Source organism: Lagopus leucura, unplaced genomic scaffold (genome assembly GCF_019238085.1).
Source record: "Lagopus leucura isolate 7727_CA_CO unplaced genomic scaffold, USGS_WTPT01 Super-Scaffold_100015, whole genome shotgun sequence".
Lineage (NCBI taxonomy): Eukaryota > Metazoa > Chordata > Aves > Galliformes > Phasianidae > Lagopus > Lagopus leucura.
The window spans coordinates 11,136,886-11,157,302 of NW_024962269.1; the positions used below are offsets into that span (position 1 = coordinate 11,136,886).

Consider the following 20,417-nt stretch of genomic DNA (forward strand, 5'->3'; position numbering starts at 1 on the left):
TGGAGCACTTGTACTGTCTCAGTGCAGCAGAAGCAACCCAAAGAAGAGCTGTTTTAACAACCAGTCCCTCCTACAAGCCATGCTAAAGCATGTCATGGTTTACCCTCATTACACTGGATGCTTTTTCAAACGTTTTTCAGATATGTATTTTTCATTACATGCTTGAACATGCAAGTCATGTCCCATTTCAGTTTGCAAAAAGAGGTGAAAAACGTTGACAACAGACAAAATAGCAGATAATAAGCAGTCTCCCACCAAAAATACTCAGAATCTCAAGCTATGTGGCTGTACCAGTGGCTGTATCAAAGCTAGCAGTGGGGTTTGCAATAAGAAGGACCTCAATATACTTCATGTTCAGGCTGCCACCAGACACACACCATTTTTAATGGCTTGCTTATTCAAAAAGCAGAATAAGATGACAAACACAAAATTCACTTTCATTTGGGATCTATATGAGTACTTGAAGTTCAGCCCTTAGGGCTAAAGAGCAAATGCCTTATAATTCATTACGCCACTCATCCAGCTAGTCTCACAAATACAAGTGACACATCATTCCAGCTCCTAGTGCTATTATTTGTTTTAGGTACACTGATCCTGAGAGTGTTCCCCTTGTGATGTTGAAGGTTGTATCCACAGTGCTTCAGTAGAATGTGAAGTCTGATATTAAGAACATATTAAACATTCTGAATCTGGTCTTGAACTGGTGTAAATTAGCACAGCTCCATGGAAACAAATGAAAAACTCTCTATGCCAGCTAAGAATTCAACCCACAATCTTCATGCAGATTAAATAATTTTTTCTGCTAAAATGAGCACTGAAAGCTAGGATTTGCCCTGGCTATTTCCAAGCAATGCAGCCTTTCTCCTGACAGACTATGACAGGAACTCAAAAACAGCTTTTGACTGAATTTTTTGTATCAACAGAAGTCTCATCAGATCTAAAGGCAGAGAAATGTCTTTCAATAAACCCAAAAAATCATTAATATTTGTTTGAGCATTATCTTTATTTATCTAAATCTTATTAGAGCTCTTCAAATCCTGTGCTACTCATTCAATCCCAGAAGATCCCCTTTCTTTCTTCTTCCAACCCCAGTGCCGTTCTTCCTCAGTTCTGGTTTCTAATCAAAGAACAATGACCATTTTTTCCACAAATCCTATCTCAATACACAGTTCGCTCCTCAGTTGTCTTGAGGATACGGAAAGGTTATTTGTCAAACCTAAAATAACTCTTTTGGTGGATTTCAGTGCAAATAAAATGAAGCTTACTGTCTTCTTTATAGACGTGGAAATCTCAAAACCCTTATGGGATGCAAAGTATATCCATGTGAACAGAATGCTATCCCAATTTCCCCAGAACTCATACCGTAATTAAACTGGCTATTGAGCTTCTCACAGTTGATAACGTTGAAGCGATAGGGAACTGCTGATTTCATGCCACGGACTTGAAAGTAGAACCACTGGTGATGCTGGTTGGTGTTCACATCTGCATTCATAATTAAATCATACTCAAACCTGTTAATGAAGACAAAGAAATGGTGCCCATGAACATCCTACCAATCCACTACTGAATCTACTGAATGCAACCGAACGTTAACTCTGTCAAAGAGCTCCATCGAACCAGTGGCATCCAAACACACCTTCAAATATCCACAACATTTTAATCATGTAAAACTTCACGAGCTGTGCTTTCTCACTCCCGATTCTTTTAGGACATCTAAATATTGGCAGGTATCGTAAGCTCTGCATCATAAAACTTGCTGCCCTGGCTGGTGCTTTCAGAACCCAGCAGAACCCCAGCATGTCATGCAGTGAACAGAGTAGAAAGCCCGGCTGGGACACAGCCACTGCAGGAATACTTACTCACGCACTTGGATGGCTTTGCGAAGGTTACCCGATTCAAACTTGGAGAAGAATGTCAGACAGCTTGGAGCACCTGGGCTTGAGTGACTGCAGTAATTCAAAGCAAAGATACCAAATAAGCAGGTTGCTTCAAAGACAAGTCCACCCCAGCACCTTTTGTATATTAATACAGCTTTTTATAAGCTCCTCACAAGCAAGACCCTGAGAAGTAGCAAGAGATTAGCAAATCCATAATCTTTCTTCCAGCATCCTTCTTGACTCTTGCTTAATGATTCTAAATTTCATCTTCTTTTTCTTTCCCAGCAATCACTTTTGCCCCAATTCTTATCGCTCTTCATTCTAGTTACTTTCATCCCTGACTTATTCCCACTAGTTCATTAATTACACAAGCCAGCTCTATACAAGCTTTCCATTGTCTGTGATTAGACATAGTACAGGGCAGATGAGAAGGCCACAAATCAGACAAAACTGCAGTCAGTTTCAAAGCAAATCATTTTCCCAGGGCCATGTGCCTGTACTCTACTCCTGCAGTAAACGTTTCCTGTTGGGCCTTGCCTCCTACATCACTTCTTGCATATCTTTACCTGAGGTTAACCAAGTAAACAGAGCTCACTAGCAGCACTGACAGCGCCACTAGTTACAATTCCCTGTATTTAGTTCACTCACCTGGGCTCATCTAAATCAAAAACAGTTCTTCCAATCAAATCACCAGGCTGGATTAAGCGACGAACATCATCAAGTACTTTGTCCCTAACAAAAATAAAAAGGAGAAAAAAAACCCAACAAATTGTCATGACACTGTGAGAAGTCTCAGTAAAGGTAACCTAGAAGAAATGTGAAAAGGCTTAAAAAATTCTTCTGAAGGACTGGTAAGAAGAGTTCAGATAATTTCACATAAACTTCACCTGTGTTTACCTATTTACTTAACCATGAGAAAACTCATACTCTATTTCCATTACTACAAGTTGCCTTTTGGATGAAACAACTTATTCTACACAGTTTTTACTCTTTGCAATATTCAATCCAGTCTGTTTTATCCCTGGTTTCTTTCCAGTCAATTTCAATCCTCCAACTGGCCAGTCTTGCCCCTATAGGAAAATATCTGTCGTTACTTTCAGACCCACTCATCTGTCTCCCAATCTTCCCACTCCAAATCAGTCTAAGTTCTACTCATTATTAAACTGAGGTTCTCTGATCCCAAAAGAAGATCAGATGTGGAATGCCAGATTTACTTCCTGACCTTTGCAGCAATCACGTTATGCCCTGAAGCATAATATGATTATTCCCATTTTAGCTGTACAGTTACACATTATTACAATCACAAAAGCAAAGCTCTTAGAGCAACAGTGCAAGAAGATGGGATCATGAATTTGCCTCTAAACAAGACTTTTAGCTTTTGTATTTGCTACAGAAAGAACTCCCTCTAGATGTCAGAAAATAGTGCTTCTTCACAAACTCCATTTGGTTAGTGTTCATCATCTTTAAAGTTTAGCTCAGAGTCCTGTACGTTCAATCTCTTTGTTGTTTGGTTATAAACTCCTGTGTCACTAAAACAAAATGCAAACTCATTGCACACAGTCACAGATGGAACAGAAACAACAGTGGTTACAAAGAGAATTTCCTCTCCCAAATACAGCTTTTCCTTCCACTGTGCACCTGAAATGACAAGAGAACAGAAACCTCTAGCAATGCACCAAAGGGAAGACTCATTTTCATTCTTTTCATCGCGTTGCATGCCATAATTCTGGGTCTTGGTCTATCTACTTTAAAGAAAAGGCACTCACAGATGTTTCTCAGTGCTCTGACCAGATTTGGGCCTCACTGCATACATAGCTACACTGATACTGATATATTTATCACTAGCTAGGTTAATTAATACCAGTTTAGAATATGAGATAGGTGAGTGTTCATGGACTCACAGAAGCCATAAAAACTTCCCTCCAGCATGGCCTCTGCCACCTTTATCTACCAGACAAAGAAAGCAATGCATGGGCAAATTCATCGTTCCTCCACTGACACACAGGACGTCAATATCAGAAACAGGCCCGATGGTTTCTAATCCTGTTCCCAATCCAATCAGATGTAAAACCTAAATTAAAATATCCTGATGCGCAGCCTATCTTCCTGTGGCAAACAGTCCAACATTTGTTCTATGACTTCCTAGGCAACTCAGAGATGTGACAGTCAAAACCTAATCACATTAAAGCAGTCACCTTTGAACTCCATACTGCCGATCCAGCATGGGCGTGCCATAAGCAGGAGGCTGGTGGCCCCAGAAATCAGGGAATGCCAAGTCTCTGTAGGCTGGTATGGACTTGGTACATTTGGCCCTGGCTATGTAGAAGTGAGGGCTGTGGAATGGAATATTCCCTTGGTGTTCCTCCAGAAGGTCTGTCATTATTTCTGTGGTCTCTGATCTGACTCCAGAAGTAGGATCAATTGAAGGGTCACACTCAGGGTTAAATATTTTTTTGTACCAAGCAGCTTCTTTGGGGAGGGGACATGGAGAAAATGTATGACTCTTGGCTGGCTCTTCTTCATAGGAATTTGCATTTTGGACTGTTTCAGCAATCTCTCTCTTTTCACTGAGCAGACTCCTTGAGCATTTCTCCTTCTTTATTGAACTCTGCAGTGAAGCTTTGAAATCCTTCTCCCGTGGATCTGATTCTGCCTCTGTGTCACTTTGGGTCCTCCATCTATGGTTTGGATCTTTCACAGAATTACCACTTGGAATGAAATGAGATGAAGTGGAGGGAAGATTCTCAGTCCTGTCTTCTGACTTCTTCTCTTCTTCGGACTCTGAATCAAGCTCCTTTAAATTTAAAAAGCAGAAGAAATTAAAAGAAACTTAAGGACACATCATTGCCTCCCTCCAGAGAAAACCTTGCAAGAAATAAAGAGAAAATATTTATAGATCTTCCAAAATAATAAAATAATTTACCCAATAAGACAGCCAAAGTAGAACTACCTACCAGAATTCCTTTATCCAAAGTTGTTTCAATGGTAGTCCTCCGAAAATAAAAAAGATCAGATTGAGTAATATCTGATCAAAACCCACTGTTATCATAAATTTGATAAATAAATATCATTAAATATCATAAATTTGATAAAGATAATTCACAAGGCTCTTTTTTTTTAATTTGATGTTACAGCAGGTGAAAGGAGATCAATCTATCATTAAAAACTCCACCCCTGTTTTCATGCAAAAGTATAATTTAATCCCATTGAATTACTAATAGACACAATAAACCTGACAGCATTGTACATATAGGAGATACATTCATCCAATGGTCCTTTTTCCATGTTCATATTTGAGTCACAGCTTTCAGCTTTCCTAAATTCACTCTGAGACTTGTAATGAATGCCATACTCCTCGTTTTCTTGCCCCAAATTGCAACAGAGCAATTTGAATGGTGCATTTCAGTGGCAGTGCAATCTTCTCCATCACTTCTTTCAAACCACTAGTTGACAGTATTTATTTTCAACATCTCATTCCAATCTTGATATTGATGTTGAAATTGCCAGCAAGGATACAAATTATTATCTGACAGATTTCTCATGGGGCAATTGATTCAGTAGCACTTAGTTAATCCATAGCCAGCCAAATGTGCATCAAACATCATCATTCTCTTTCTATTATTCTTGATTCAGGCCAATAGACTACAGCAAAAGGTCTTAATCTTTGTTTTTCCAGCCCTATAAGACACCTGGGTTTGCTTTCGCAATGGGCTTGCCTGGTTATCTGCTGTCAGTATTTCTTTTCAAGTAATTCTTAACTTCATGAATACTTATATTATATACTATATAATAAGTATATTATATATACTTATAAATAAAGGAAGTCATGCCATGACTGTACCTGAAAATTACGGGAAAGTTCTGGACACATAGCTTCATATTGCCCAAGCTCTTCCTCTGGCCGGTCAAGCCCTGGCCTTGACCTCAATTTGTTTACATCTGTCTCCAAATCATAATCCTACAAAAACAGAGATAGAAAAATATGTGCATATTTAACATGACCCATATGCACTTCTACATGACTGTAAAAGTAATATTCTGCATAACATTCTTTGTTTCCATTACCATACTGAATCCTACAACTGCTCCTCCCAAACTCACGAGGGCTGTAAACTCAATTAATATAATGGAAAATGGAGGCACAAAAAGAGAGACTAGACTGTGAAAAAGGGAAATTTGGAGTTTTGCTATCTAGGAACATACCTGGAAATACTGTGAAAAAGCACAGTTAAAAAAGTATCTAGACCCACTTACTTATACTTGAACCTATTTATAAGCATGTCAGCTTGAGAGGATCCATAATAAGGGACATCAACAGCTACTAGTTGTTTCAGGGCACATCAACAATTTCCCTTATGTTGTGCAAACCAATAGGTATATGCTCTCCAGACACAGCTGGTAATATTTTGATTCAAAGAAACAATATCATTTTTAAAAAGTGTATTTACCAAGAAAATCCCAATAATACATGAAAGAAAAATGGCCTCACAAGCTACCGGCAAAATTGGAAAGCTTGACAGTTCTACCTTTGATTTAGTCAACCAAATGACATCTCTAATTAAACAGAATGGCCCAACTCAGCATCAGAGTTTGCAGGAATCAATTGCTCATATTTTACATTTCTCCCTCAACGTTGTTGATACACAGCTTTAAAACTCTTGCCCAATCAATATTCTGCACTTTACCCCCAACAAAAAAAACCAAACACAACAAAACAACAAAAAAAAAAAGCCCAGCAACTTTTAGATAGTTATCACTGAAGTAGGGATAAGAATTATATCTGAATCTTTCATGTTTAAAAGCAACCATGCATCTATGTGCAACGCTCTGTATCAGATCTCAGAACCAAAATGAAGTTTTGGTTCAGAAGTTATCTCATTGAGAAAGGTACACTGAAAGTTCATTACTTATTCCCTGCTTCATCATGGGAGATATACAACCAACATACAAAACAGATAGTAGTTAGAACTCATATTCAGAGCAAACTCTTAGGCAAAAACCACCAAAGAAATGCTCACTTCTGCTTGGTAAATACATATGAATAATGAAATGGAACAGAAGCACATGGGATGTTTCTGAATGAATAACTAATTAAAGGAGATAAATTCTCAGTGGGCCTTATTCCTAATGAGCATCTTGATGAGCTCTAAAATACAGACAAAACATACAGATAGGGCCAAGTTAGGATGCCGAGCTACTGATAGGGTTTTCATTCTTGTTTTGTTAGTTTTTATACTTCCTTTTTTTCATCGTGTGACAAATTAAATTAATACTTGGAGAAAAACAGGGCAACAAATGAAACGGCCCTTCCATAGAGGTCTCAATCATATCTAAGTAGTCTATGTTTGCAACTTTGTTTCTTCCCAAACCAAAACCCTTCCCCTGGACCATAATACTTCACACTTGCGTATAAGCTTGTACGTGTCTTCAGAACAGAAGTTTGCATGCTCAGCTCATGGCTAGTCTTCTTTCATTTGGTTTGCCAATTAGATCATGGCAGAGAGAGTGTGCAAAGGGAGAAAACAGAGATATTGAATATTACATCTTATTATTTGTGTGCAGCAGCAGATGATGGACGTATCTAGGTTCAAATGCCTCACCTACAGCTTAAATGAATTAATCTTTCTCTTACAATAGGTGTATAGCCCAACTATGCACTGATATGGGAAGAAAAGGAGGGTTAGACTTGCCTAGGTGATAAGCTTGGTAATTAATAGGATAAATGCAGGGGACTCTTCACTGAAAGACAGTCCTTTCTCTTTTTCCATCTTTCAATTATCATTATATTATTTTATTATTCATATAGCATACCCACATGGAGCACATATATCTACATTCTCTGTTTAGACGATTTATCAGGATGTCAAAATGGACAACAGTTTATTTTCCCCGTGTATGGATGATAAATAAACTGTCATTTACATACTTACTTCCTCTTTTCCCTCCACATCATCTTTATTCAGGTCTTTCTCCGTGTCTTCCTCACTATCACTTTCATTATCATCTGCAGAAGAGAGATACGGGCAAATGCATTCAATCTAATATCCCTCTCAGGCCCTCCACAGCAATACGTGCCATCTCATGTGAGGCACACATGCCTTCCAACCAACACAATCCTGATTAAAGCAGATTCCATTTCTTAATCTGGTATAAATGCATTTGGCACTAATTCTCACAGTTTTTAAAGCTCTGTTCGCTTGGAATCAAGCACTGCCTTTCAAAACCATGACAAATATCACCACGATACGGATCCAACTCTTATTACAAAGCCACAGAGATTTTCTGCTTGGCTGCAATGACATTACAGGATGCTCTTAATCTATATTATCTAGATTAGGGTATTTTACTGCTATCATCATTACAGTATCTGAGTATCTTCCATGTGCAACTGGAAGCAACAGAAAAAATGCTTGTGCATATCAGAGTTTACTGTTTCTTTGCTTTTGTGGAGTGGCTGTTCTGCCTGTGCTCGAGTTCTTACTTCCAGCAGGTGCTGAGATACATCATTTACTCAAGTAATTTGCCTGCTATCTGCTTTTATTTTAGAAAGGAGAAAGGATAATACGTCCCAAAATTATTTACTGAGAAGACTAGAAGGCAGTGCTATCACCAGAGCCATGCACAGGCAGTTGCCTCCATCTCTCTTGCTGTCATGGAACTGTGGCACTCCCAGCCTCTGCCACGCTCATTCTGTTCCATTACTTTTTGAATCACAGATGGATTTATTTACTTATACTATTTCCACCATTTATTTTAATCTTTTCTCATTTATTCTCCAAACAGAACCTCCAAGTGTCAAGAAGATGTGGGGGTGGTTCTATCCCTAATGAGTATCACTGTAATCCAGGCTAATTTTAACTACAAACCTCAGGATAAGGCAGATAAAACTCCTTTCCCCAGACACTACACTTAATTCTCACATCACGCTCCGTTTCCTCCTACCAAACTCACCCTTCAGCAATTCACCTTCAGATCCCATACATGGACATTCAGTCTTGATGTTCCCAGGAAGAGGGAAGGAATAGCAACTTCTCACTGTCACCAGAGGCAGAGGTTCCTTGGGGTAGCACTTCCGTAGAATCTGAGTCACAGTGGTTACAATTGGATCCAGATTCTTGCAAGATAAACAGTCCTAAGAACAAAAGAACAACAATATTAAGAAAGCCGGTGCCTCTTACAATTGCCCAGCCTACTGCATGTGATCTCCTAGAAATGTTCTTCTGATTGGAACATCAAACCATTACTATCACATAGGGTTCTCTCCCCCGTTTACAAAAAAAGAATAAAAAAAATTAAAAAAAAAAAAAAAATTTCTGGAGTCTATTTCCTACCGAAATAACGGTTCCCAGGGGATTTCTACTCCCATTTAAAAGACCCTCTCTGCTCTTCAACATTCGAGTCAGAGCATACTGCATCCATTAGAGTATAAACAGTAGCACTGAAGAGGTAAATTCCTTCATGCAGATATGAAGTCTTGCAAAGATCCTAAATTTTGAATGTCAATTCACAACAAAATCTATGTTTCCATATCTTTATTATTGCTGTCTCCAGAACTACGTCAGAACTAACACAGGTAAACCAGGACAGCTTCACCATCTTATCACTTTCCTCAGTACACTCTCTTAATGAGAACACTTGCTGTTCGCTCTTCTATATGGTTAAACATTGGACCAAATAGCCTGAAAGAACACCTTATATCACCTAGTCACAAAATACTGAATTCCTTGAGAATCTTAAATCTACTCTTACAATCCAATGTAGAAATCAGAAACATAAGGAGCTATGAGTCTCCAGGTATACTTGAAAGATTTGGAATATTTTTTTTATCTGTATTTATTACTTCACTATAGACAAGTGACAACTTGGTCTCCATTTTATGCCTTTCCTTACTGCTTATGAACCAGGATCATACATGAGTTTCCTACCTGGACTCCTTATTTTTATGGTAACAAGAACCTACCAGAGGCGCACACGTGCACCTTTAATGTAACAGACAGGCAGTTCAGATAACTTATTAATGCTGTTGCCCAAAGGCACATTGCCTAAACACACACAACGTTCACAAAACCAAAGCACCTTATTTTCCAAAATCTTCACATTTCCCCAAATACCATGTATATATTGTATCCATGCCACAGCCTTCACCAGACTGACTAATCTATGCAGCATCCTTCTTGAGGTTACAAGTTGTACCACGCTTACCAGCAAGCTGATATATTCAGTGATTTGGGACTAAGGCTTAGCCCATCAGAACAGGAATGCAATTCAAACAGCACAAATGTGCTGTATGTCTGAAGAGGGATATTAAAGTAAGTTCTAATATCATCTAAAAACTTTGGTCTCACTTCAGTACAGATAAAATGGTGCTCAGTGCTACTGTCTCACAGTCCATAGTCAGGACTCTGGCTGGACAAGAATTCAGCAGATGCAGTAAGAGGTCAGAAGAACATAAAGCCCTTTTTAATAAGCAAGAACAGAAAAATGGCTGGGTTGATTTTTTTTTTTTCCTTTATTTTTTTGTTGTTGTTATACGGGATTTTAGTCTGTTTTCTCATGTATGATTGAACAGCATTATAAGATTCAGTGGGATTAACTAGGATTCCTGTAGGGAGACTAGAAAAATCATCTAAAGCTGACATGCTTACAGGACTCGCTACAAGAATCTTAATATGTATTTCTGGATCTCTGGCTGCTACAAACAAGGGTGAGAAAAAACAATTTTGAAAGCATCTCCAAGGAAATTCTACAGCAGTTAGAGCAAAAGCCAAGGAAATCGATTTCTATTTCAAGTTCACCCATTCATATGGTATTTGGGTGCCTTAAGTTCACTTGTTATTGAAGAAAAGATAAAGGAAAGTTTGCATGTGGGGACAGAACAGCCTTGACTATGATTTACTAGACTATGGAGTTTACACGCTATCATTTACTAAGGAAAACTGTTCTGTTTTTACTAGAACACAGTGAGTGCTAGGCTACAGCCATCTTAATTCATTTCAATGTGAATTGAGCTAGTCAAGAGCAGGGCATTTTCATACTGACCATTTCCACAAGAGGAATTATTCAAGAACATTGCTTGAAAGTAGTGCTTTCCTTTACAGAAAATTAACTTAGAGATGTTAACAAACCTTCAGATAGAAAATTGAATATTGTGGACTACTTTCATTACTGTTCATAAATTGCTTTGAGGTTCTGACATAACATGGTTTACAGGTGACTGAAAAATGGTGTATCACTGTATAAGAAAAGATTATTTTTTTTTTTTACTGGCACCTGAGACATAGACAGGAGATTGCTTTGTTTGCATGTGAACTATCCTATTTATTTTGTAGTGAATGAGGGAGCAGAATGATTCCTTAGCCCAGATACCCCATGAACAGCTAACCTGAATTCAGGGGATCTGCTTTAAGTTCCTGTAGTTAAGCTTTTCTCCTTACAATCTGTAGTAGTCTTACCAAGACATTATAGAAAGGCTTAGATATTACATCAAGGTAACAGATAATTACACTAATAGAAAACATAGAGGAGAATATAGACTAACATTAACTTAGAACAGACTCTATATACCAGATGAGCTTAAGAAATCACATGGGCAGATGATATAACAGCAAAAGAATGGTCTATACTATGGTCTTTCCTAAAGCAGACACAAAGCAGTCTTCTTGTCTCAGAATAGGCAGCTGTCAGTCACTGCATGCACAAAGCCAGACAGTTGCTGATGTGAAGAAACTATTTAACTGCCACTGCAATCTAAGCAAGGCTTGGAAGAAGAAATGGAAGTAGGAAGTGTTTCATTTTCACAAATGATTTTATTATCTAAAATTATTTTTCATTCCAGGTGGAGTGGAACTCAATTTTTTTCTCCAAGCTCTCCACAAACCAAGTTGCACCTTGTCCCAGTCAGTGTAAGGAAATAGTCTTAGAACAGGCTCTTTCTGAAAAGTCATAAGCTTAAAGGCTGTAAAGCTATAAGCTCAGGTATTCTGGATACCCATGTAAGCCCAGGCACTTCAGCTGTCTGATAGTCCATACCATGAGCAGTTGGTGAGGAGTTCAGTTGAAAACCTGCCCTGTGAATGGGGGCTTCACTGGGGTTTGTCAAATCCATCCCAGCAGAGCTCTTTTGACTTCGACAGAAAAAGGGGGAAAAAGTGTTTCAGCAGAACTTTTCTAGCCAGGCTGTGACACCTTTAAAATCACATCAGTTGGCCAATTTGCTCAAGACTAAACACCACAGCCAGCACATTCCTAAAGGCATTACAAAGTTGTCTGCATACAGAACCGCTGCTTTCCCAGTCAGGAACTGCCTTGCTCTCTTTCTCTCCAAAGCCTGCATTTCTTCTTAGAAGGATGAACTTCCCATTTTCTCTCTACTATCTCCTTCTATTTCATCATCTATGAAGATGTTGATGAACTTTTAGTGGCAGCAGTAGTCTCCACATTCAGTCAGATCCGAGAAGAGCGAGATCTTACAGGGCTGCCAGACACCTACTGCTCCCCATCTTGAGGAGAGACTGACTACAACAAAGAAGAAATGAGCAAATGTGGAGCTTTGAGCCTATTAACTCTGGTAATTCCCCTTTCAAAATCAACCTAAGTATAGCATAGAGCAGAAGAGAATAAACTAGAGGCCCCTGAAGCTGTCATTTCCGCTCCACTTCTAACCTTTGGACAGATTAGCCTTCTCAGTGCTCACTGCATACTTAGTGTGTCATTTCCTGTTTATTCACCCAAGGTGACCCCAGGTTTGCACTTTTCATAGTGTTGCTCCTAGGCTGAGCTATCAGGAGATGTTAGCTTGGAAAAAAACATGGGCTGTAGAAGGCACTTGAGAGAGAATAAGCTGACATCTACCCCCAAGCAGCTGTTACCACACTCCCTAGTCAATTTTCTGCATATCAGGGTGTTGGCAATAAAGAGCTGATACTCCCTGAAAGCTCTGCTAGCTGTGGCCACCTCATCCCATCTGAAGGGAAGGCATGGGGGGGGAGGAAGAAAAAAACAAAACCAAACTTCTGTCATTCTATCTCCTACTGCTGGTTAGAAATATCTTTGTAACAAGAGAATCATTCATGATAGCAACAGAAACAGTGAAGAAGCAGATATATTGCCTTACAGTCCAGTGTATTTGATAGAGAAAAAGCAGATAGATGCTCATCCTGTATAGGATGGTTCTGGAATCGGTTAATGCATCAACCATTGAGAATTACAGTAGAAATACCCCTTGTGGAATTGCACATGTCAAGAACTGAAGGCTTCTCAGTATTTCAGTATTTCTCCAGTATTCTCTAGTGTTTCTCTAAAGGAAGCATGCTGGCAAGAGACAGAGAGGAGTACATTACTGTTCTATACGAGCCCTTTCTACATCTTACAGGGTTCCCATCTTCAGGACCATCATCTTTTTTTTGACAGAATTACATTAACGTTTCACAAGGTTAAAATTGGGCCTACTGAAAAGCAACTAATTGATGTTTGTCTTAACAAAAGCTTGGCTAAATCAACACTTTCTGGTAGAAAAGTGATTTAGTGGAATTATCCATCTGATAGAAACCTACGATACCTGAAAGAAAACATGTCATGAAACACCTTGAGTCTTCTGTGGAAACTCCGCACTGCACTTTGGGAGAAAATGTCCAAGCAGACAGTGGGATATGATGAAAAGAAAAAAAAAAAAAAAAAAACCATTAAAAATCCTGCTACAACTCCTATGAGGAACAGTGGGGATTAATATTAGTTTTAAATGGGAACATTCTCATCAGACTGAAAATTGTCAATAATTTTTATTTTGACATTATCATTTTTCACTCACGACAGAACTTCTTGCAGGATGTAACATCTAGATTTCAAGACATTTTTACACTGAGAGATAGGATGCAGTGCTAACTACCAATCCATTTCACTAAAGCACGAAGCACCATTTACCTGCACACTTGTGAAGAGAATCTCCATACCTCGAGAACCAAGGAAAGTCTCCCTGCCCAGCTGGATGTTGGTGATGTGCTTTAGGCAGAGCAGGAGACCTCTACGAATATAAATGTAGTTGTTGGAGACATCGTTGTGATGCCAGTCTTGATAGAGCCTCAGCAATCCACCCAGATAACCTCTGTTCACTGCTTGTCGACTGTTAGATTCTGAAATGAAAGAGAAAAGGATGAATTAAACTCTTTCAGCTGCTCATTCTATTTGACAGCCACATGGCTATGCAGTGCTTATGAACTCAGACTTTAACACCTCTTCCTCATCTCATGGACAAAGCTAAATCTTTTGTTGCTGTTGCAGTTTAAGATGTTATTTGTTAAATATGAGCTAGGTTCTCAGATTTACAAAAAGAAGTCTCACATCTAAGCAGAAACAGTTGGCCAGAAGACTAAAAGAATGAAGGCTTTCTTTTAGCAAACCAATGCTGGGGTAGGCACAGAGCCCTTATCTCCTTCCAAGTGCTAATAAACCTAATCCAGATCACAGCACTGTAAGTGTCTCTGAAACTAAAGAAACTCCGGAGGAGTGAGAAAAGCCAAACAATAAGATTAGCTGACAGCAGGTCACACGCTCTTCACATAGTGCATGTATTTTAGTCCTGACAGAACACCTCGCTGAGATCAACAAACACACAAACCTTGTAGCTGCACAATCCTGTCAACTGTGAACTTCTAAATACATTCCCACTTGTACCTCTATAATGAAAGCCATGAATCAAATTATTCTGGGAAATCATAGCCTGTCTCCTAACATCATGAGACAAAATAAAACCCCGAGTATATCAAAATTAACAAAATACCACCATGGACAGCATTTTGGGCTCTCTTCTGCTGCTTTCTGGTTTTGAAAAAAAAAAATTAAAGGCAATGTTCAGATCATTTTTGAAGGTTTTACAAAGCTCAAAAGATACTTTCAAAAATAAAAGCTAGTTTTATTAAAAAAAAATGAAGGGAAAGATGTTGACGCTCTCTTAATCACATGGCTCTAGGATACAGGACTCAACAAAGAAGATTAGAAAACTTGGTGATAAGTGAATTCTTCCATACGACCATTCTGCAGCACAGCCCTTCGCCAACTGTGCTCTGTGCCCTGCCCCACAGGACGAACATGAAACCATACCAGATTCCAGGCTCCCTCCCTTCAAACTAACCCTGCCTAAACACACTTTCCCAACCGGTCCTGACATTTCTGACAGTGATAACACATTAGAAGCTGCGAGGAGCTCGCCAACCAACCAAGGGACCAGGTAGCATATGTGAGACTGGAGCTCAACTCCTTGAATACCGATCAGAGTTTGCAGCTCACAACAGATGGCTCTTGGTATGGATTCTCCAGAGCTAGTAGGCTCCAATTCATTTCCAGTCCATTAAATAGAGTGCCAGAACCTCTCACACCTGGAACATTAATCAGCAAGGATTCACAGGGCAGGAGAAGAGAGAATAAAAAGGGAGAAAGACGCTGGATGAAGAAAATTGGGAGCAAGGAAGCCATAGAGCAGCTAGCATACAGCTAACCTGAATCCCAGTGATGTAACAGATGAAGATTTTGGGAAGGGGAAGTTACCTGCAGTCATCTTAGTTGCTCTCTACAGTATATCAGCAAACTCTTTCCCAGAGAAAGGACTGGAAGGCAGATCTGCAGCTACCTGACCTTGCCCTGCAGCTTGCTCTACCATTGCCATCACAGGGCAGGTGACAGTGTCCCAGCAAAAAAAAATGTCCCAGCAAAAAAAAATCCCTCACTTCAATCCTGATTTGCATCTTCACACAACTCTGCTGATGCCTCTGCACGTCACGCTGGCATTTCATTCTTATACCTTACGCACAGCTGTGCCCAGACTGTGCCCTGCATCTCTGTGCAGCCCTTTTTCCCCTTTTTAACCTTCTCATACTATCTGTACCAATACAGCTTGTGTTCTGGGGCTTCATGGTTGTCAGACTTTTAGCTTAACCTTCTCCTTTGACCTTCACTCTGTTTTTCTCTCCTTTTTTTTTTTTCCCCTTTCTTTTTTTGACTCCCGGCTAGAAAACTTTAATTGCTTGAGAATCCTTTATCAATTACTTTATTCATGATTTCCTGCTAATCCTCAACCAGCTGTCATGTTTACTAACCTGCAGGATGACTTACCCCTTAAATCAGTCAATCTTCCTTGAAGAATTACTCAGAGAGCTCTGTAAAAGTCAATAAGTGTATAAAACATGACAAGAAGAGTCAGGCAGTGTAAAGTAGGGACAATTTGGATCAGGCTCAGAGCCTCCCTTAACTCTTCAGAGGCAGATGAAGTTGGACTAGAAGTAAGGATTTACAGCCCCTAGCACTCACTCCTTGAAGTCCAAGCTTTCTGTGTCATTGTCAGCAGAGTGAGGGAAATACCTCACAAGAGCTGCTTGGGAAACTAAATTAAATAGAATTCTTATCAGATGTGCACATGAGGTTTTCATAGAAACATTAAGGTTGGAAAGGATCATCTAGTCCAACTGCCACCTTCCACCAACACAGCTCACTAAACCATGTCCCTAAGTACTACATCTACCCTCTCCTTAAAAGCCTCCAGTGATGGTGATTCCACCACTTGACTGGGAAGCCTGTTGCAATGCATCACTACTCCCTAAGGAGAGTCATGTCCTTCAAGACAGACTTCCACATTTGGATCCCAAATCCATGGGACCAGAAGACAGCTGTCCCCATGCCTCAGTCTTATTACTGATGAAAAGCACTGAGAAAGCTGAGAAAGACAGTTTTGTTACTTGTTTCCCTCATGTGCTCTCCTGCACTTATCTCCTTTAAGATCAGAACGGTCACTTTGGGAAGAGAAGCTGAGATAGTCAGTTCTGCAAGCAGATAGGAGAGGCAGGATTATACTTTGCCAGCACTTTCATCAAAAGCAACGAGCATTAACTGAAAGGGAAAGAAAGCTTTCATTTTCCTTCTCCCATTCCACTGATTCACTTCTGCTCTTGTGTGTTGTTTTTTTTTTTCTCCAGTGTTTTGGTTTTTCTCTTCCAGATTTTTTTCAGTTGTACAGTCAAAAAAAAAAAAAAAAAGTATCAAATAAACGAAGGAGGAAGCATGCCAATATCTCCAGAAGGCAGAACAGAAAAAGAAGGCCTCCCCACCTGTCTGTGTCTGCTGGTGTCTCCATCTAGGGCTGCACCTGCATGTGTATCTGCCTATACGTTGGCACAAATACAGATGGTGGAAATGAATCATACAGGTATAAGCAGAACTGCACAGATTTGTAGGCAGCAAGAACCCACCCCTCCTGGAGCAAGTATGCATGATCTGTGTTGGTTAAGCAGCAAAACATTCTACGCCTTTCGACCCTTTTTGTTATTATTTTGTTAGTCCCTTTCCTATTTTTGAGTGCAGCCAATGTTTTCAGTGGAAACAGAAATTCTCCTCCTAGGTAGCTTCCAGGAGTGTCTAGACATGCATGTGGTAATACCCAACGTCTTTTTTATTTCCACCCTCATTTAGAACTTAACACCCACTTCTGGCTTCCAGGGCAGTGCTGTTGACCAATGAAAATATTCTCTGCTATAATGACAAAATATCCGGCCGAATAATCCATTCAGTTAGTTAGGAGAATGTGACACAGATGCACAGCCAATGTGTGTCATTATCAAAGGAGAGATGCATCTGAATTAGCAAGGGACTCACACAACGAGGAAATCCACAATTGTGAAAGAATTCTGACTTTGCAGTGGGGGTCAAAGACAGATGAAAGCCAGGTTTTGAGTCTAGCAGATAAGACTTAGTACTGCTAGTGGGGCTTTGGCACCAGGGGGAGCATTTATGAGGCTCTCTCTTGTATGCCAGTCCTTTTGAAGCATTTGCCAAGAACACAGGGAGCACTGGAAAACATGCAGCATTTTTAATCACAAAACTGAATTACGGTCAACCTGAAATATGATGAGCAATGCATTGCTTACCAGGCAGAACAAAGAGACTTATCTTTCCATCTATCTACTTAAATCTCTTTGTTGATGCCACTCAGCTGATTCATTATGCCACAAGCATATATTGCTACAGTTTGGAGATAAGAACGCTCTGCTAGATTAACCCTATGGCCCCTAAGGGACAAAAGGAAGAACAAAATCTTCAGCTTCTCTGCTCTTCTCCAGTCACTGTCTCTTAGCAATAAAAGATACAAGTGAAGTGAAAACATCTATTCTATTCTGCCATTGTGAGACCATTTTTTGCTGGAGATAAACATGAGGGTGCCCTGCAGAAACAGAATGAGTTGTCCTCAGAGAAATCTTGTCCCCCATCCAGCTCCGGGATAAACCCATACATGGTAGGCTATAGAGTTCCAGCAAGAAGTCACTATTAGACTCAACTATTTGGGAAGGTAGAAGGCTAATTCTGTGCCATAAACTTCACAGGCATCCTTGAGAACCAAAGCATTAATTTGAGCATTTAGGACAGAGGTCTAACACTTGCACAAAGTAGAGGCAGGACCTGCTAGCACATATAAGTTCCTGGTCTAGGTGCAGAGACACTGTATGTTGTGAGCTTAACGTCAGCACAAGAACAGCTCATTTTTTCTACTCTGAAAGTTCCAGGTTTTGGACTGTAAAGTAGTAATCATATAAACTATATAATGAGGTGGCAATTCTTCACTAATTGGCTTCTGTTGCATTGTTCATATATATAAAAGAAAGCAAGCCAAATCCTTCTGAGATTTTTGAACTAACCTCAGAAGGAAAGTGATCTTCAAAAAGATCCCTTTTCCTCCTTTATTTTCCAGTTTCAAAGCATCTTCGGGTTGTAGCCCAATAGAAAACCAAAAATAAAGTTAAAAAAATAAATAAATACTTTCTGCTTGAAATTTCCAGGTAGATTTTTTTTTTTTTTCCCCCTCAAAGTGGTTTGAAAGTTCAGACAAGGATGCTAGAATTTGGAAGACTTTTCAAAAATTGGCCACTGAATTTTCTGAAGCCCAATCATCACTGGAGGCACAAAGACACTGCCAGGACACAGACAGTAAGCAATCACTGTTAAGGATATCAGCAGAGAACAGTGCAACTTCTTGACACTTAACTCCTTCACATCCACCCTCAGGAGCAAAACAGCAAGAAGCTGCCATGCCCCAGGAGATGAATGAACCTTCTTCTGTAAAGAACTTAGTGATTTTGCCTGGGACATCTCTATAGATGAACATCAGTCTTCGAAAGGGTATAAAAAGGAGATTGAATCATTTTTCCCCTCTTATAAAGCTCTTCTCAAAGCGAAGCTTTAAATCAGGATCAATACTATCTGCATTCTGAAACTCAGGAAGAAAGCACAGACACAGAACTTGTTTTAGATGATTATGAAGCTATTTGCAAAATTCAACTCTGATCACATTATTTCACGTTATCCCACAAATACTGATGATAGGTTTGAGGCCAGACTGATAATGGAGTCTCAATCCAGAGGTTGGAAATGAGGTCTTAAAATGATTGTGAGGAACAAGCATCTTGCAAAATACCTGACAAATCACTGACATTGTGCTGTGTTTAACCATAGGTCTACTTTGACACAAGACCAAAGACCTATAATTCAGTAGATCTGTTGCAAAGCATTATGAATTCAGGCATAGAGGGTGCAGGCCATTCAAACTGTAATGTGTGCTAGAACACTGCTTTCTGTTCCTCACAGTTACTCGCCCCTACTTGATGCCAGCATAAAAGGAAAAGTATGACACTGATTATTTTATCCTGCCAGCCACAAGACATAATCCTTATGCTTTGATGAAAAAAAAAAAAAAAAAAGTGGGTGAAAGGTTAAATAAAGGTTAGTTGACAGAAGATGAGGCAGAAGGAGCAGAAAGTGAGAGATGAAAGCCTGGGGGGGAATAAGGGAAGAAAAGAGGATCGAGACAACAAAAGGAGGAAGGTAAAGATACAGAAAAAGAGGGGAAAGGCCATCTGCAATAACTGCTGTTCGCACATGGAATTGTCTTGATAAAAGAGGCATGATCAGGAGGTCAGCACAACCTGTCTCTTTAAATTGCTCATTACAATTTTACTAGGCAAGCGTTGCAACAAGGGCTCTGCCCATTTCCCTAACCCCTTCCTTCAATATCTGCTGAGCAAATGCCTCCGAGATCAGCTCTAGCTAATTTCCTTCAAGGCATGCAAACTGCTAATTCTGGGAAGTACAGATAGTCAGGAATAACAAATACAAGCAAAATGAGATTAAAATAACCTGCTGATAAACAAATTACTCACCAAAAAATAAATATTGGATTAAGCTCTGGTGGGATAGGGTTCCCTATAATCACATCGCCATCGTGTGGCTCGAGGTGCCACGTCCAGCAGGGATCACACCAACTTCATGCCTGTCCACGCTTCTGCATCAGGCATCCCTTTTTCTTCCTAAAACTACAGTTTGTCTTTTTTCTTTTGGATGGGTGAGTTCACCCAAAGCAATAGCTTTTAGATGTGCAGAGAAGCAGGACAAAGCCAAAGGAGGCAGGAAAAATAGCAGATGTGCCTTGGGACGGAGAAGAGACTCTGGGAAGTACGGTGTACTTTGCTCTACCCCTATTTCTCTATGATTACCTGTATCTTCACATGC

General features: G+C 39.7%; 1 protein-coding gene across 9 annotated transcripts in view; it reads right to left on the minus strand.

Moving 5' to 3' along the window:
* The window catches only part of AGBL1 (AGBL carboxypeptidase 1), a 489,727-nt gene that overhangs the window by 422,624 nt on the left and 46,686 nt on the right, over positions 1 to 20,417 (minus strand). For 8 of the 9 annotated variants that reach the window (XR_006179785.1, XR_006179786.1, XR_006179787.1 and 5 more), the window contains 8 exons: positions 13,797 to 14,005; positions 8,829 to 9,009; positions 7,808 to 7,881; positions 5,719 to 5,835; positions 4,073 to 4,671; positions 2,526 to 2,609; positions 1,860 to 1,946; positions 1,363 to 1,511 (listed from right to left, as the gene is read on the minus strand). Coding sequence is in view for 5 of the 9 variants with exons in the window: in XM_042875615.1 (XP_042731549.1) it covers positions 1,363 to 1,511; positions 1,860 to 1,946; positions 2,526 to 2,609; positions 4,073 to 4,671; positions 5,719 to 5,835; positions 7,808 to 7,881; positions 8,829 to 9,009; positions 13,797 to 14,005 (1,500 nt within the window). In the remaining 4 variants the exon portion in view is untranslated. The remainder of the gene's footprint in view (positions 1 to 1,362; positions 1,512 to 1,859; positions 1,947 to 2,525; positions 2,610 to 4,072; positions 4,672 to 5,718; positions 5,836 to 7,807; positions 7,882 to 8,828; positions 9,010 to 13,796; positions 14,006 to 20,417) is intronic. The other variant, XM_042875614.1, reaches the window with a different exon arrangement.